The sequence below is a fragment of the Lottia gigantea genome, assembly GCF_000327385.1.
Source record: "Lottia gigantea unplaced genomic scaffold LOTGIsca_17, whole genome shotgun sequence".
NCBI classification, from domain to species: Eukaryota; Metazoa; Mollusca; class Gastropoda; family Lottiidae; genus Lottia; species Lottia gigantea.
In genome coordinates this window covers 3,261,927-3,275,226 of record NW_008708133.1, presented here as the reverse complement: position 1 = coordinate 3,275,226, position 13,300 = coordinate 3,261,927, and the positions used below count along the sequence as shown (strand labels likewise).

Below are 13,300 nucleotides of genomic sequence, written 5' to 3'. Positions count from 1 at the left end.
TGACGATGATTTGAAAATTGGTAAAAATTCTCAAAATTATATAGACTACATTTGGATTTTTTTAATACCCCGGTCCTATAAAAATCTGTTTTTGTGTTATTTATGCATTGCTCTGAAGACCCATACATCTAGATTACTTATGTAAAAGAATCACCATCTTTGTATACTTTTTATGGTCATTTATGCACGTTATATTTCTATAGTAGCATCGAAGTGAAACTGGTTTTGGATATCTTGTCTTAGTTCCATTGATCTGATCAACTAACATGTCTGAAAAAATTTTATCAGTAGAATTTACTGAAATATTCAAAATACTGCATAATAGGTTTAATAAAAGTTATTCTGAGAGATATTATCAGCGCTCGGGGGCCCGTTTGTTACAGGTTGTTCACGTTTAAATCCCTTTATAGATCCCTTTGATCTACAATCAACAGGCTAATTAACCTCTTAAAAAAGAAAGCGCATGTGTATGCAAGTAGATATATTGGTGCAAAGTGTCTGTATCACTCTATCTATCTACATGTATACACGAACGTGAACTTAAGTATTTATATAGAGGTCAATTACATTCTTCTTGTTACTCATAAATCATAAACCTATACTTTTTACCATTTCCTGTCACCTGTATAGCGCAATGAAACGCAATTTTTATACTTTTTGTGGCACTTTTTCATTAGTTTCTCTTAGATTTTTTTTCTTAAAGGGATGTCGTCGTCTACTTTCCACTTTAGCAATGAAACAGATTACAGTTCTACTTGCAAATTTCAATTTAGAGATAAATCTTCATCTATAACCACAATAATTTACTACATTGTAAAGGTTCAAGAACACATTTAATATCGCTCGATTTTCACCTCGTCTTAAAAGATGTTAACTTACATTCACAATGTTATTAAAAACTAACGCTCCAGTGGTGAGTTGGATTGAAATTGAAATCATTAAAAAGGGCAAAATGCAGTATAATAGTTTAGCCTAATTGGACAACCACATTGTCGATTTCCAAGTAGATCTGATCTATAAACATTGATAATGTCAGTCTTTTTTGCTGATAATTTTATTTAAAAGAATAAAGTTCGTTGCATATATTGATTCTGTTGTGCCATTGTACACCACTACATGAAGTTAATAAGAAATAAAGAGGTTAGCTAATATCACATGATTCAGAAGGAGTAAGCATATTGGACACTCATCAAGGAATTCATCCTCTGATTCTAGATAAACAAAGTTGAACTCAACAATCAGCCTACACCATGTTGTTTTGTCTGGTCACTGACCCTCTGTCAATAAATCAAGACACATGCATAATATTGTGATTTTTGCCTTTTTTTAACTTTGGAATGTGAACTTTTATAACCATGGATAATAGTATATAAGGATGCTGAATTTATCTAGAATTATCATCTCTCCAATACTAGCCTCAAGATTCAAATAGTAACCATTAACGACAATCTTGGTAAGTTTTGCTGTTTATTCTTTGATGAAATTTATTTAAATTTTGTTAAAAATTGGTATACCAGTGAATATTAATGCCAAATATAATTGTAGTGCTTTTAAAGGGTTTAAAGACAAATCTTCACAATTATATTTTGTTTTTTTGTCTTGCAATATTCTTGTACCCGCAGTTTTGTAGATTTGTCAAAATTGTTTTTACTTTCAATCCACTACACCATGGTGTACTCTCATCCCTCACTTAGGGAAACCAAAAACAATTTAGTCGATCAAACGTAGATCAAGGGGTGGGGCCATCAAGAAACTTGTTCAGACAATTTTTTTTATCATTATACGAAAAAAGGGCAAAAGTTCATTTAAAAAATTTCTGTAATGTATTGTTTTAATTTTCAGAATAATGATTATGATAAGTAAAGTTTGTGTTTTATTTGCACTCTTGGTGTATGCCAGTGCGCAAGGTAAGAATAGTCAGTTTGAAGTTAAAGATGATACATAATAATATACCTTTTCATTGAATACAGCTTGGTATATTATTTTGCCTAATGTCAAAGTTAAATGTTGATGTTATTTTACTCAAAAACTACTCACACAGAAGCTGAGTTTATCATAACTTTTAATATCCAGTTAAGTGTGTCATGATTCCATTGCTCTGCTGATTGTTTTCGGATTACTAGTCTAGTTTTGAAACATAACAGAGCAAAGAAACTTTTACAAGTATAAACCATCTGTTTTTGTCTCATCTTATCAACCAGCAAGTCGTGAGTCAGACCAATAGTTTGATAACTTTTGGTAAAGAGACCATCCTTTCTAAAAATACTACATTTCTGTTTCAGTAATTCCAACACCAACATTTTCTGGGGGACCAGGAATTCCCACTAACTCACAGAACAATTTCGGTAACTACCCCAATACAGCTGGTACAGTCACATCTAACGGATTAGACCCACTGACACTTCTATTTCTCACGAGAGGTGAAGGTGGTTTCAGACGTTATTTGCCATTTCTCCTTTCCCAACAAAATGGTATGAACGGTGGTGGAATACCTTATTATCTTCTATTAGCTGGTCTGAACAACTAAATTAATCAATTTCGATTCTCCACTCGATTTTCAATGCATTTAATTTGTTGGAATATTGCATAACTTTCATGTTGAAATTTCTTTCATAATCATATTTCTTTTCTTGTAAAATTATATTATGTTTCTCTCATTTGTAAAGATGATATCTGAATCTCATATGAATAAAATGTTAAAATTGTATTTTCTTTGTTGAGAGATTCATTTACAGACCCTTAACATTGTGATGTTTACAGTCTCTTATAGAATAAATAGATGTGGCGTGGTCACACATACGTACGACAGAATTGTGTAAGTCAAACGAATGCGAAACTTTGTACGATTCGCGAATAGAGGTGGTCACACATTCGTTTCCATACGTACATTCCGTACATCAGTCCGTATGTCAGAAGCGAGTATAAAAACTTTATCGGTTTGTTTTAGATAACCAGATGTATAACAACCGTAAGACATTAATGATTTCATATTCTTCACACAAACACCTTTCAGTAGATACCACACACAACTAGTCAGTGAAATGGACGCCTTTTCCAGGTCTCCACAGAAAGAAAATATTAAAAACATATTAATGCAGCAGCCGCAATAGAGACCATTACGTCCGCTGAAAATAATTTTCTTCACAAATATGATGCAAGCAGAAAAGGTCTAGTAGGGGGTCGCCCTTTATCTATGAAAAATCTATCTTGAAAGTGTTTTTTTTATTTTAGCTGCCAGATTACCCATTTTGAAGTCATGGTTTAAAGTACAAAGTCCTTAAAAACTTTTAAGCGCTTCAGGAATTTCCTAACTTAAAATGTGATTCATTGAAAAATTTCTAAATTCTCTTCAAAGTGTTTTTTTCATTTAGCTGTACCTGTAACGCATGTTTTGTCCATGGCTTTGTTTATCAATTCCTAGATGTTCTCGACAACATCTAAGTCTTTATATGACATATTAGTCTTATCATATAGGGCATTGTTCTGTTGTATCAAAGAAATGAACCGTCATCATGAAGAAATATTCAGGATTTAACGTACGTCAGATCATTTTTTTCGGGCGGAAAATTTGACGTATACGATTTTTTTTCGACGTAGGCCTACGTCCATGTGTGACCACATTGATGCAATCCAATAGGTTTCATTTGATTTCGTTACGTATTCAACTGACGGATAGAAAAAACGGACACTTGACGTACATATGTGTGACCACGGCCTAATACACGTACATAGCTACTAGCGGAAATGAGGATAGCTCAGGTGCTTATTGCTATTAGGCCTACCATGGATGTCAGTTCAGAATACCAGAAATATAAACCACTGTATAAAGGGAACTTACTACTATTATGAAAGGATGCTTTTTTTTGTTCACAAAGTATCGAGGCGCAACAAAAAAGATGCGAACTTTATAAGAAAACGTGGCAATACCACGGAGGCCCTTAGCAACTTAGGCGTTTTAATTTGTTTAAACGAAATAGTATCATATGGTGCGTTTAAACGAAAAAATATTTCACTTTAACAAAAAATACTTCGTTTTATCGAATTAATTATTAATTTCGTTTTAACAAAATATTATTTCGTTAAATCGAATTAATTATTTCTTTATAACGAAATATTACTTCGTTCAAACGATTTAATTATTTCGTTTATACGAAATCATTTTTATACATAGACTTGTATATGCCACATCCTGATAGTTGTGTAGTCATAATGCTAAATGCAGACTGCTTACTAAAATACAAATTAAATACTCATAATTCAGAGACTCAAAATGCTAGCGGATATTGTACATTTTGGATAATCATATATCCCCGAAAACCCCCCAATCCCCGAAAACCAAATCAAATTATCAAAATCACACTGCTCTCAAATCTCAACTTTTAAAATATTGTCGATTGTATCAGGGCATACTTCAAAAATGGCTTATTATATTAGCATTAAATTCAAACATGAAAAAGGTCCCAACAACTTACAAGATCGTATTATGGTTGCTTTCATCATATTGGCAACCAAATTTAAAGCATTTTTACTAGGTCGAGGGCAATGGTCGGGATATTACGAACTCCATCTTATATATTGACTACAAGAGTCAACTTTCTTATATCGCGAAGGTTTGTAAATGCAGTGATTTGATTTGATTTTACAGTCTTTCAGAGATGCTAGCTTGTTTACAAAACAAATTTCACACTCTTTCTAAATCGCAAGGGCAATAACTTACTTATTTCGAACATGACCAAGATCTCATCAATAAATAGGCCTATATACTATACAAACGAATTGATTATTTCGTAAACGAATTGATTATAATTCGTTTAAACGAATTAATCATTCGGTTTTAACCATAGAACTATAATATACGAAATAACTAATTTGTTAAAACGAAATAATTTCAAAAAAGTATTTAAAATTGCGCCCATGGGGCTCCGTAGAAAGTGAGTTCAGATTTGTATAAAAATTTTACAGCTACTGATGCTAGAGTGAGAAATGAGTTTATAATGTCAGATTATGCTAGTGATAGACATTTCGGATTTTATAATCCAAATGACGAAATATTAGTTGTCTGATTACAAATATAAGTCTCGCTGTTGAGTGAGACCGTACGAGTAACAGCGAGAGAACAGTCATTGCATGAAAATAGACTTTCGCGGTTTTTGTTGCTAAATTTAATTTCTACACAAAAATGCCACGAAGGAAACAAGAAAACGATGGAGATTCTAAAACACAATCAAAGAAACGTAGAAAGAAGAAAACAGAAGCTGAATCAGACGAGAGTGACTTGGATGGAGAGGAAAATTTCAAGGGAAACGGGAAAGCTGCTGTGAACAATGACGATGATGTTCAGGATGAACCAGCGATTGATATTGTACGAACAAAATTATTAAAATCAATAAACCCTTACCTAAGATCTAACCTGTATTCCGATTAATTGCCTATAAATGTTTTTAATTATTATCATTTATTCCTCAAAGACAAATCTTTAAAGTATGTCGTGTCATGATCTCAATGTTGTGTTGTGTATTGTTCTGATGCACTTGTATTTTTGTAGTTCTTTGTTTACATAATAGTATGGAGGTTAATAGGCTAAATATAATTGAACACTGCAGGAGAAGTAAAATTTGCCAACAGTTTTTCTTGTACTGTCAGTAAATCAAATTTTATTAATGAATAATATGTAATTTGTAATATTGTACTAATTCTTGTATTTCACAAATAATGTGGTTCCATATAATCTATATCCTATCAACAATTTTTTCAGACATTAGATCCACCACTTACAACTGGTGAATTGTTAATTTGTGGTGGAACAAACTGGGATTTATTGGGAAGATCTAAAGTCCCTGCAGGAAGTATGTCATATGTATTTTAATTGTATCATTTCAAGTTGGGTGGTTTAAAAATTTAAATCCTGGTAAGTTTTGTATCTTTAACTTTCTGCAAATGTCAGAAATGGTTGACAGATATTCATTGCAATATTCTAAACCCTACTGTTCCAATCAACCAAAATTTGATGTATTGACAAAACTAAACTAATAAAGAATACAAACACACATCAAATAAATAACATTTTCTTTCAGTGAAAAATAAAGGAGGACCAAATTTGCTGGGACCTCACAGAGTAAAAGATCTGATGGGTATTAAGATAAGAACAGTTGCTGCAGGACCTACTTCTTGTCATTGTGCTATTATTACTGATGAAGGCAAAGTTTTAACTTGGGGTAGGTATAAAGAGATGATGTGCTTAATCTAGACCAGGCCTGTGTAACCTGGCGGGCCACATTTCGGGGATGCGAGTAGGCCGTGGTCCACATAACCAACCATCAATGAATCATGAAATTAACAATGAGAAACATGTAATTTTTTCAAGTCATTTATTCAATAACGTATTTCAATGTACATTGCAAATAACACATATTTTACGTAAAAGCACTGCTTTACACAAGGTCATTTCGATATCATGGTAGCGACAATCTGTGGGTCACACTGACGGTGACAAGAGCAAACAAAGCATTTGTTCACAGACTGTATTTCCCTCAAATTTTACATGACGCCGCGGGCCGCAAGCTGTAGGTTGCAAATGCCTGATCTTGACCAACTGTCTGTTGCATTCCGATATTTTTACTGTATCATTAATACAGGTTGGAAAGAATGGCAGACTAAGTGGCTTGTTGTATGAATGCATTGTGTTCTATGAGCAATATACATTAAGAAACATCTGTATTGTAACACATGAGAGCATGTCTAAATGTGACTGTAAAAACAGTGGAAATACATTTGTTTGTAATAATGCACTGCAGAGTAATGAGTTACAGCTATGTATTTGTTAAAATTTGCTTTTATTTTGAATCCAAGTGTATTTTTTGATCAGGGAGAAATGAAAAAGGTCAGTTAGGACATGGAGATACCAATAGAAGAGATACACCTACCAAAGTTGACGCTTTAGAGCAGTTTAATATTGTTGATGTAGCTTGTGGGAGAAATCATACATTATTTCTAACAGGTGATATCTTTAAAAATTTGTTTCAATTTAACCAACCAACATGAGACGTTCCTTTTAACAGGGGCTCCAATTAGCACTCGCTCAGTCGCCATAGGCAACCAAAGCTACCAGTGGGTGACTTAAATACTGAAAGTGTTTACCTAGATGATGACCAAAAATTTTTATTTTTTACTTTTGTTTTATTATGAAAATTTTAGGGTAGCCTTATAATTACGACAAAACAATTTTTTTAAGCAAACCTAAAAATTCATGTGAGTCTCTGAATCTGCCAAGACTACTGTAAACATTGACTGCCTGAGTTTTGTTGGATTCGCCTAAATTCTTTTCTATTTGTCCGTCAAAACAGTGTATATTTTCTATCTTAAATCTCAGAATCCTTGACATTTGGTTCATTTTCGAAAACCGCAAAGCAATTTGGGAAATGTTAGGTTAGTGTTGCTTTCCCTGTTTCATGACTTGTGTTTTATCATATAAAACATATTGGAGATGTCCAGAACAAGAATCGAACACACCTATCTCACAATTCTTGTCAAAACACATTGCTCACGTTACATCTTATCAAAGATTTTTACCTAACTTAATAAGAATGAATATTGGGACAGTGGTGTTAATCACTCTCCTGACATAAAGAAGAAATTAGCCTACACTAAAAATAATTTTTCACGGAAGCATTCCGCATTGCCATTGCGATAGCTCACTTTCACTGTTTCTCCTGATTTTTGCCGATCATTTTTAAATTGTTTACAAATATTATTTATTACAATACTGTACATAGAAGGCCTACTGAGGGTTGGGATTTTTCTTTTGGTGTATACAGTCTTCCTGTAGGCAAGAGCCCTTTAAACATTTGATTCTTGTCTACTTTAAGTACTTATTACAATTACATGATGCATATGGAATTCTATGGAAGGGGGCTGGAATTCAGTTAAATAATTTTTTTTTTCTTTTTTTTTTTTAACAATCTAGTTTATTTAATAACAAAGGTACATTATATATATATATATATAGTTTGTACAATAAATTAGTTATAATTTCATTACATATTATTTCATTCACGAAGCTTTATGAATATTTCATTACTTTTGTATCGTTTTCCAGACATTTATAAATTCTAATTGATTTTTAGTTTTGAATCTTATATTTTTCAAAATTGATGCATATTTTTTAATTTCATTTAGCATTAATTTAAAGTAAGGTGGGTTTTCAAGACATTTTGCACATTTATAGATATAATATTTACATATCAAAAGTATCATATTGACAACATTATTATTATTTCAAGGTCAATCCATAGGGGGGTCACAAATGGACAGGAACTGAATAGATGGACATAACTTTCTACATGATTTTTACAAAAAATACAAAGGTCACAGTCACATATTAATTTTAGATATGACTTTAAAGGTAGTACTCTGTGGATCAATCTATATTGAAACCATTGTAATTTCGAATCTTTGGTTGTTCTAAATGTATTACTGAAAATATTTTTTCCACATTAAATTCTCATCTTGTAAGTTTCTGATTCCAATTAAATAAAATTGATTTCTGTGCAAGTAGAAAATTAGATTTGATTTTTCAGAAGACTTGAAACTGCTCAAGATTCTTTTAATTGAAAGCCTATAATTCTCTCAACAAAATCATTGTAAACTTTTTTATTTTTTCAGAGAAAGGACAAGTCTATAGTGTTGGTGAAAATAAATATGGTCAGTTAGGTTACGGTCACCAGAATGCAACATCCAATCTACCATTACGGGTAAGACAATTTAAAGGTGACTGTTATTTATCTGACAAGGTCTACACTGTCTTAAGAGTTGTGATAAAGTGATAGTGCAAGTACTTGTAGAAATTTCATTCTCGCTGCCAGCAGAGACTCAAAGGTTTTAATTTTTTTTTGCTCTGATTTTGTAGAAAATTCCATGATGAATGATTCCAAAAGCTGTGAAATATTTTAATGTGTGCACATTTTCACCTTTGCATTTATGTTATAGGTACATTATAAAGGCCCACCAATACGCAAGCTTGCATGTGGTGGTGATTTTAGTGTATTATCAGATATTAGAGGCAGTGTGTATACTTTTGGGTGCCCAGAGTATGGGCAGTTAGGTAAGTTATCAAAACTTCTCATCATCAGTTTGTCTTACATTGAACACCTGTTTCTGCCCATCATATCTTTATTGGTATTACAGAAAATGTGAACCTCTCTATAGCTTTGATAATCAATATTGATCTGAGATTATTCTTATTTCTGAAAAGAATATAATTGATTATAAATCTTGTACCTACTAAATAAAAATTAGTTAAAAGAGCTGTATTGTATTGCAGGTCATAATACAGATGGTAAATATTTTGTCACCAGTAATAAGTTGTCATTTCGTTGCGAATTGATACCAAGGAAGGTATTGGTATATATTGAGAAGAATAGAGATGGTCATGTACTACCTATAACAGATGTAGTAGTTAGAGACATAGCTTGTGGTACCAATCATACAGTAAGTCTTATTTCTTTTATGGTCCAGTATCAAGATATATGCCAGTGAGGAAATTTGTTTCAGTGCATTGTTTTATTTTCCCTATTAGAATTTTTCTTTAATTAAATTATATGTATCTGTATTTTTGATATAAAATGTGCTCAATCTTTAGTTGGTGCAGGATTCCTCTTATTTTCTAGATTGTTCGAGACTCCAAAAATAGGGTATTTTCTTGGGGCTTTGGTGGTTATGGTAGACTTGGACATGCTGGCCCTAAAGATGAAATGGTTCCTCGTCTTGTAAAGTTCTTTGATGGACCTAATCGTGGAGCATTACAAGTATTTGCTGGCTCACAATTCACTTTAGCTACAGGGGAAACTGGTACAGTATTTCTCGTATATTTTTTCAAATCTTGCTACACAATAGTCTGACACAAATATTTCTTAAAGTTCAGTCTGAAATGTTTAGATGATATATCCAAGATAAATTGATTTATGATACAAAATCTTGATTTTAAGGAAAATGTGTTTCTGAAGTCTTATCAATGTCAACAATTAGTTATGTTTATTTATCGCAAACTTTAGATCCATCAGCAAATATTGAAATTATAAAGTTTCCTCTGCCATTTGCCTGAAAGACGCCATTGATTTGATTGGCTGTTTCAGGCCATGAGATGGTTGAGCTGTCACACAGACTTCTGATACAGAATAATGCTGGACCTACTTCGTAAAGAACACAGTCCTGCAGTTGAGCAAATTCTACATGAATGTTACATACATATTATAAATATTTTAGGTGCCCTATATCTGTGGGGTAAAACTAAAGTATCTGGTGAAGCAGCTATGTATCCTAAATTAGTTCATGATTTAACTGGTTGGAAAGTAAGAGCTGTTAGTTGTGGGTGAGTTGTTTTTGTTAGCATTTTGGTTCAAATTTGGTAATTCAAACAGTAAAAATTCCATAGCAAAATTTGTCAGTAATATAGGTTTGGCATTTACAGTTCAAATTTATTGCAAGTATTATTTTGAAGTACGGTATTAAAGGCATTTGAAGCATAAATCAGTAGTATGGGAACCAGCTAGCATGTTTTTTGGACCTGGTGTCCGATGATTGTCTATTAATGAAAGATAATTTGTATTCTGTAGAAATCGCAGTATAATGGCATTAGCTGATGATAGTGTTATTAGTTGGGGACCCAGTCCAACTTGTGGTGAATTGGTGAGTTTATATAACAATACTTTCTCATACACAGATATGATTCCATTTAAATAGATAATAGTAAATTTAGTGACGCCCTCTTATGTTGCTTGTTAAATCCATGGTAGTAAACGGCATTAATATCGGCAGTATGCCTTTCAAATTCTATTACAAAATCATGATTATTTGCAATTGAAACACCAATTTACATGTTTTTGTTTTGACATTGACTCGTCAAATTGAAATAAAAAGTGACAAAGTCCATAAAGTAACAGATAACAGAACATATGTTTTTGTCTGCTCAACATGATTTCAGTTAACATAGTATGTATTATATTTTTAGGGTTATGGTGAGAGTAAAGCAACCTCCTCAACTACACCTCTAGAAGCTAAACCATTTGATGGTGTCTATATCCAGAACCTAGCTCTTGGGTTCTGCTTTTCTCTGCTTATAGCACGTGCTGATTCAGAGGAAGAGAAGACTAAATTAGAAAAATTTCCAATATTTACACCTTAATCAAAACATTCATCTCAATTAAAATCATCATGTCAATTTGTAAACTGAAATATCATTTTACTGTACATTTTTCATCTGTTATTTAAGACTTGAAAATCATGTCTAAATCATAATTAAAGCTTTGTGACTGTCCAGTTACCAACCGTTTTAGGCTTTTTTCAAAGCTTTTTGTCAATGACAAATCTAATATTTTATGTTCAAATTCATATTTCTAATTTCTTGATTTTTCAATCTCAGAAAAATCTGAAATCATTGATTAACTGTCTACCAAATGCTCTCATTTCTTTTAGCATTGAATGAAGTCATCTGAAAACATCACTCTAAGGAACATTTTCATATTTCTGTCTCATACAATTCAAACAAAGATTAGTTATTCAAATAATGACTACCTCAAATCTATTAGGTGATAATTTGTTTATAAGTGGCTGTTTATATATCTTTAAAGCTTTCCAATTATAATTCATTGCTTTCTTTTATAACAATTGTCATGTTTATTGTTTAAGTAAGTGTACTTAAGTTTTAAATCATATATTGTTTGGTATATCTTATTGGAAACTATAGTTCTCGTGTTGTAAGAAAAAACATTCTGTTGGTTGGAGGGAATAATTGAATTGAACATTTTAGGAATTATGGCATCAAATACCTAATGTGAAAATGCAATGATTTTGTAAAAGATACCACTGTTAAGGCGTATGGGCGAAAGACAATGTAACAAGCTATGATACCAAATCTGTGTCAATAGATACATGTCTTTATAGATACTGGTTATTTGTAGTACTGCAAGTTTAGTGATATTCATCATTGGTATTTTAAGTTGAGAGCAATTGCATAATCATTATTATTGAACCATTCTCATGTAATTTGGTGCAATTAAACTGTGTTTGAATTCAACATTCAAAAGTTGGGAGAAATTGAATGGAACTTTAAAGTTTTCCAGAATTCATTCCTAAAGATATGGATTTGAGCCTAATTTGGCAATTGTTTATAGGAGGTTTACAATAGTTTAGTAGTGCCTTGTACTCAATTTGTATATGTTGATGTAGATTTTAGATGTATTCAAATTGTATCATTCATTTTAACATCATATCATTGGGTTTGCTGTTATCTCTGGCAGCTGTATTTTTCTATTATTATCTTAAGAATTGTTTTAATTCTAAATCTGATCAGGTACTAGGACCAACTGATATCTCATACTTAAAAATAATGCAAATCTCTAACAGTATATTTGTTATTTGCTAGGGGAAAAATTTAAAGCAAAAAAAAAAATTGTATGAGTTGGCTGATGAACAAATTATATTTGTAAGATTAAATGCTGTCATATTTAGCTAATTTTTAAATATAGAAATTCATCAACTGGGTATTGTGGGCTTGTGGTCTGTTTTATTTCACATATATTTATTAGGACTTAATTTTCTTTTATCGCATAAAGATACATTTTGTACCTAAAGATGCTAATCAATTAAGACTGGTTTAAGGTTTGGTCAGAAGTGTGCACCAGAAATTGGCCTAACCATTGGCAAAACTATTCAGAAACTCCAAATGAGAACCATTATAAATGATTATAAGTGATTTTATAAAATGATATCTTAAATCAGTAAAATGTGTTAACCCAATATTCGACAAGTTTGATTATATTCTCTATAGTGGCAAGTCAAGCCTATAGTTATTTTCCCCTAATTTTGATGTTAGATAGTTTTACTTTTCTCACATTAACATTGTAAATGACAGTGCTTCAATTAATAAAAGTTGTGGAAATTCAAACTCTTGTTTTTGATTCAATTAAGTGTTGATAAAGATAGGTAGAATGATCGACCAAATTTCATACTGTAAAAAAGGAGATTATATAGTTATACTAAAATTTAAAGCTTCCAGTGTTAGTTAATATTGAAGTGGACTATTTGGGCAAAATAGATAACATTGGAAATTTTATTCATTTGGGTGAAAAGAAACCTGAAACATACTTCCTGAATTATGGCAAGAACCAAGCACAGCAAATTTTTTGCGTGATTTCTTCATTTATTACTGTTTTGAAGACCTTGGAGCGAGAATAAAATTATTGTTAAATTTTCAGTCATAAGATTACAGACAGCTTTCCTTAACCCTTTGAACATTGAGCATAAA

General features: G+C 31.8%; 2 protein-coding genes across 2 annotated transcripts; both read left to right on the top strand.

Moving 5' to 3' along the window:
• Window positions 1–1,668: 1,668 nt before the first annotated feature.
• On the top strand, window positions 1,669–2,706 carry LOTGIDRAFT_231124 (hypothetical protein; the record flags this gene model as incomplete). The annotated part of the gene is made up of 3 exons (XM_009051777.1): window positions 1,669–1,724; window positions 1,843–1,907; window positions 2,283–2,706. The coding sequence occupies 3 exons, from the start codon at window positions 1,669–1,671 to the stop codon at window positions 2,525–2,527; spliced, it is 366 nt and encodes a 121-aa protein (XP_009050025.1). The 3' UTR covers window positions 2,528–2,706.
• Window positions 2,707–5,109: 2,403 nt separating this feature from the next.
• On the top strand, window positions 5,110–13,048 carry LOTGIDRAFT_213485 (hypothetical protein). Its single transcript, XM_009051776.1, has 11 exons — window positions 5,110–5,362; window positions 5,756–5,846; window positions 6,075–6,215; window positions 6,866–6,997; window positions 8,662–8,750; window positions 8,986–9,100; window positions 9,320–9,486; window positions 9,666–9,846; window positions 10,261–10,366; window positions 10,611–10,683; window positions 11,006–13,048. Exons 1-11 carry the CDS (start codon window positions 5,180–5,182, stop codon window positions 11,177–11,179), a joined length of 1,452 nt encoding a protein of 483 aa, XP_009050024.1. The 5' UTR covers window positions 5,110–5,179; the 3' UTR covers window positions 11,180–13,048.
• The last annotated feature ends 252 nt before the right edge of the window (window positions 13,049–13,300 follow it).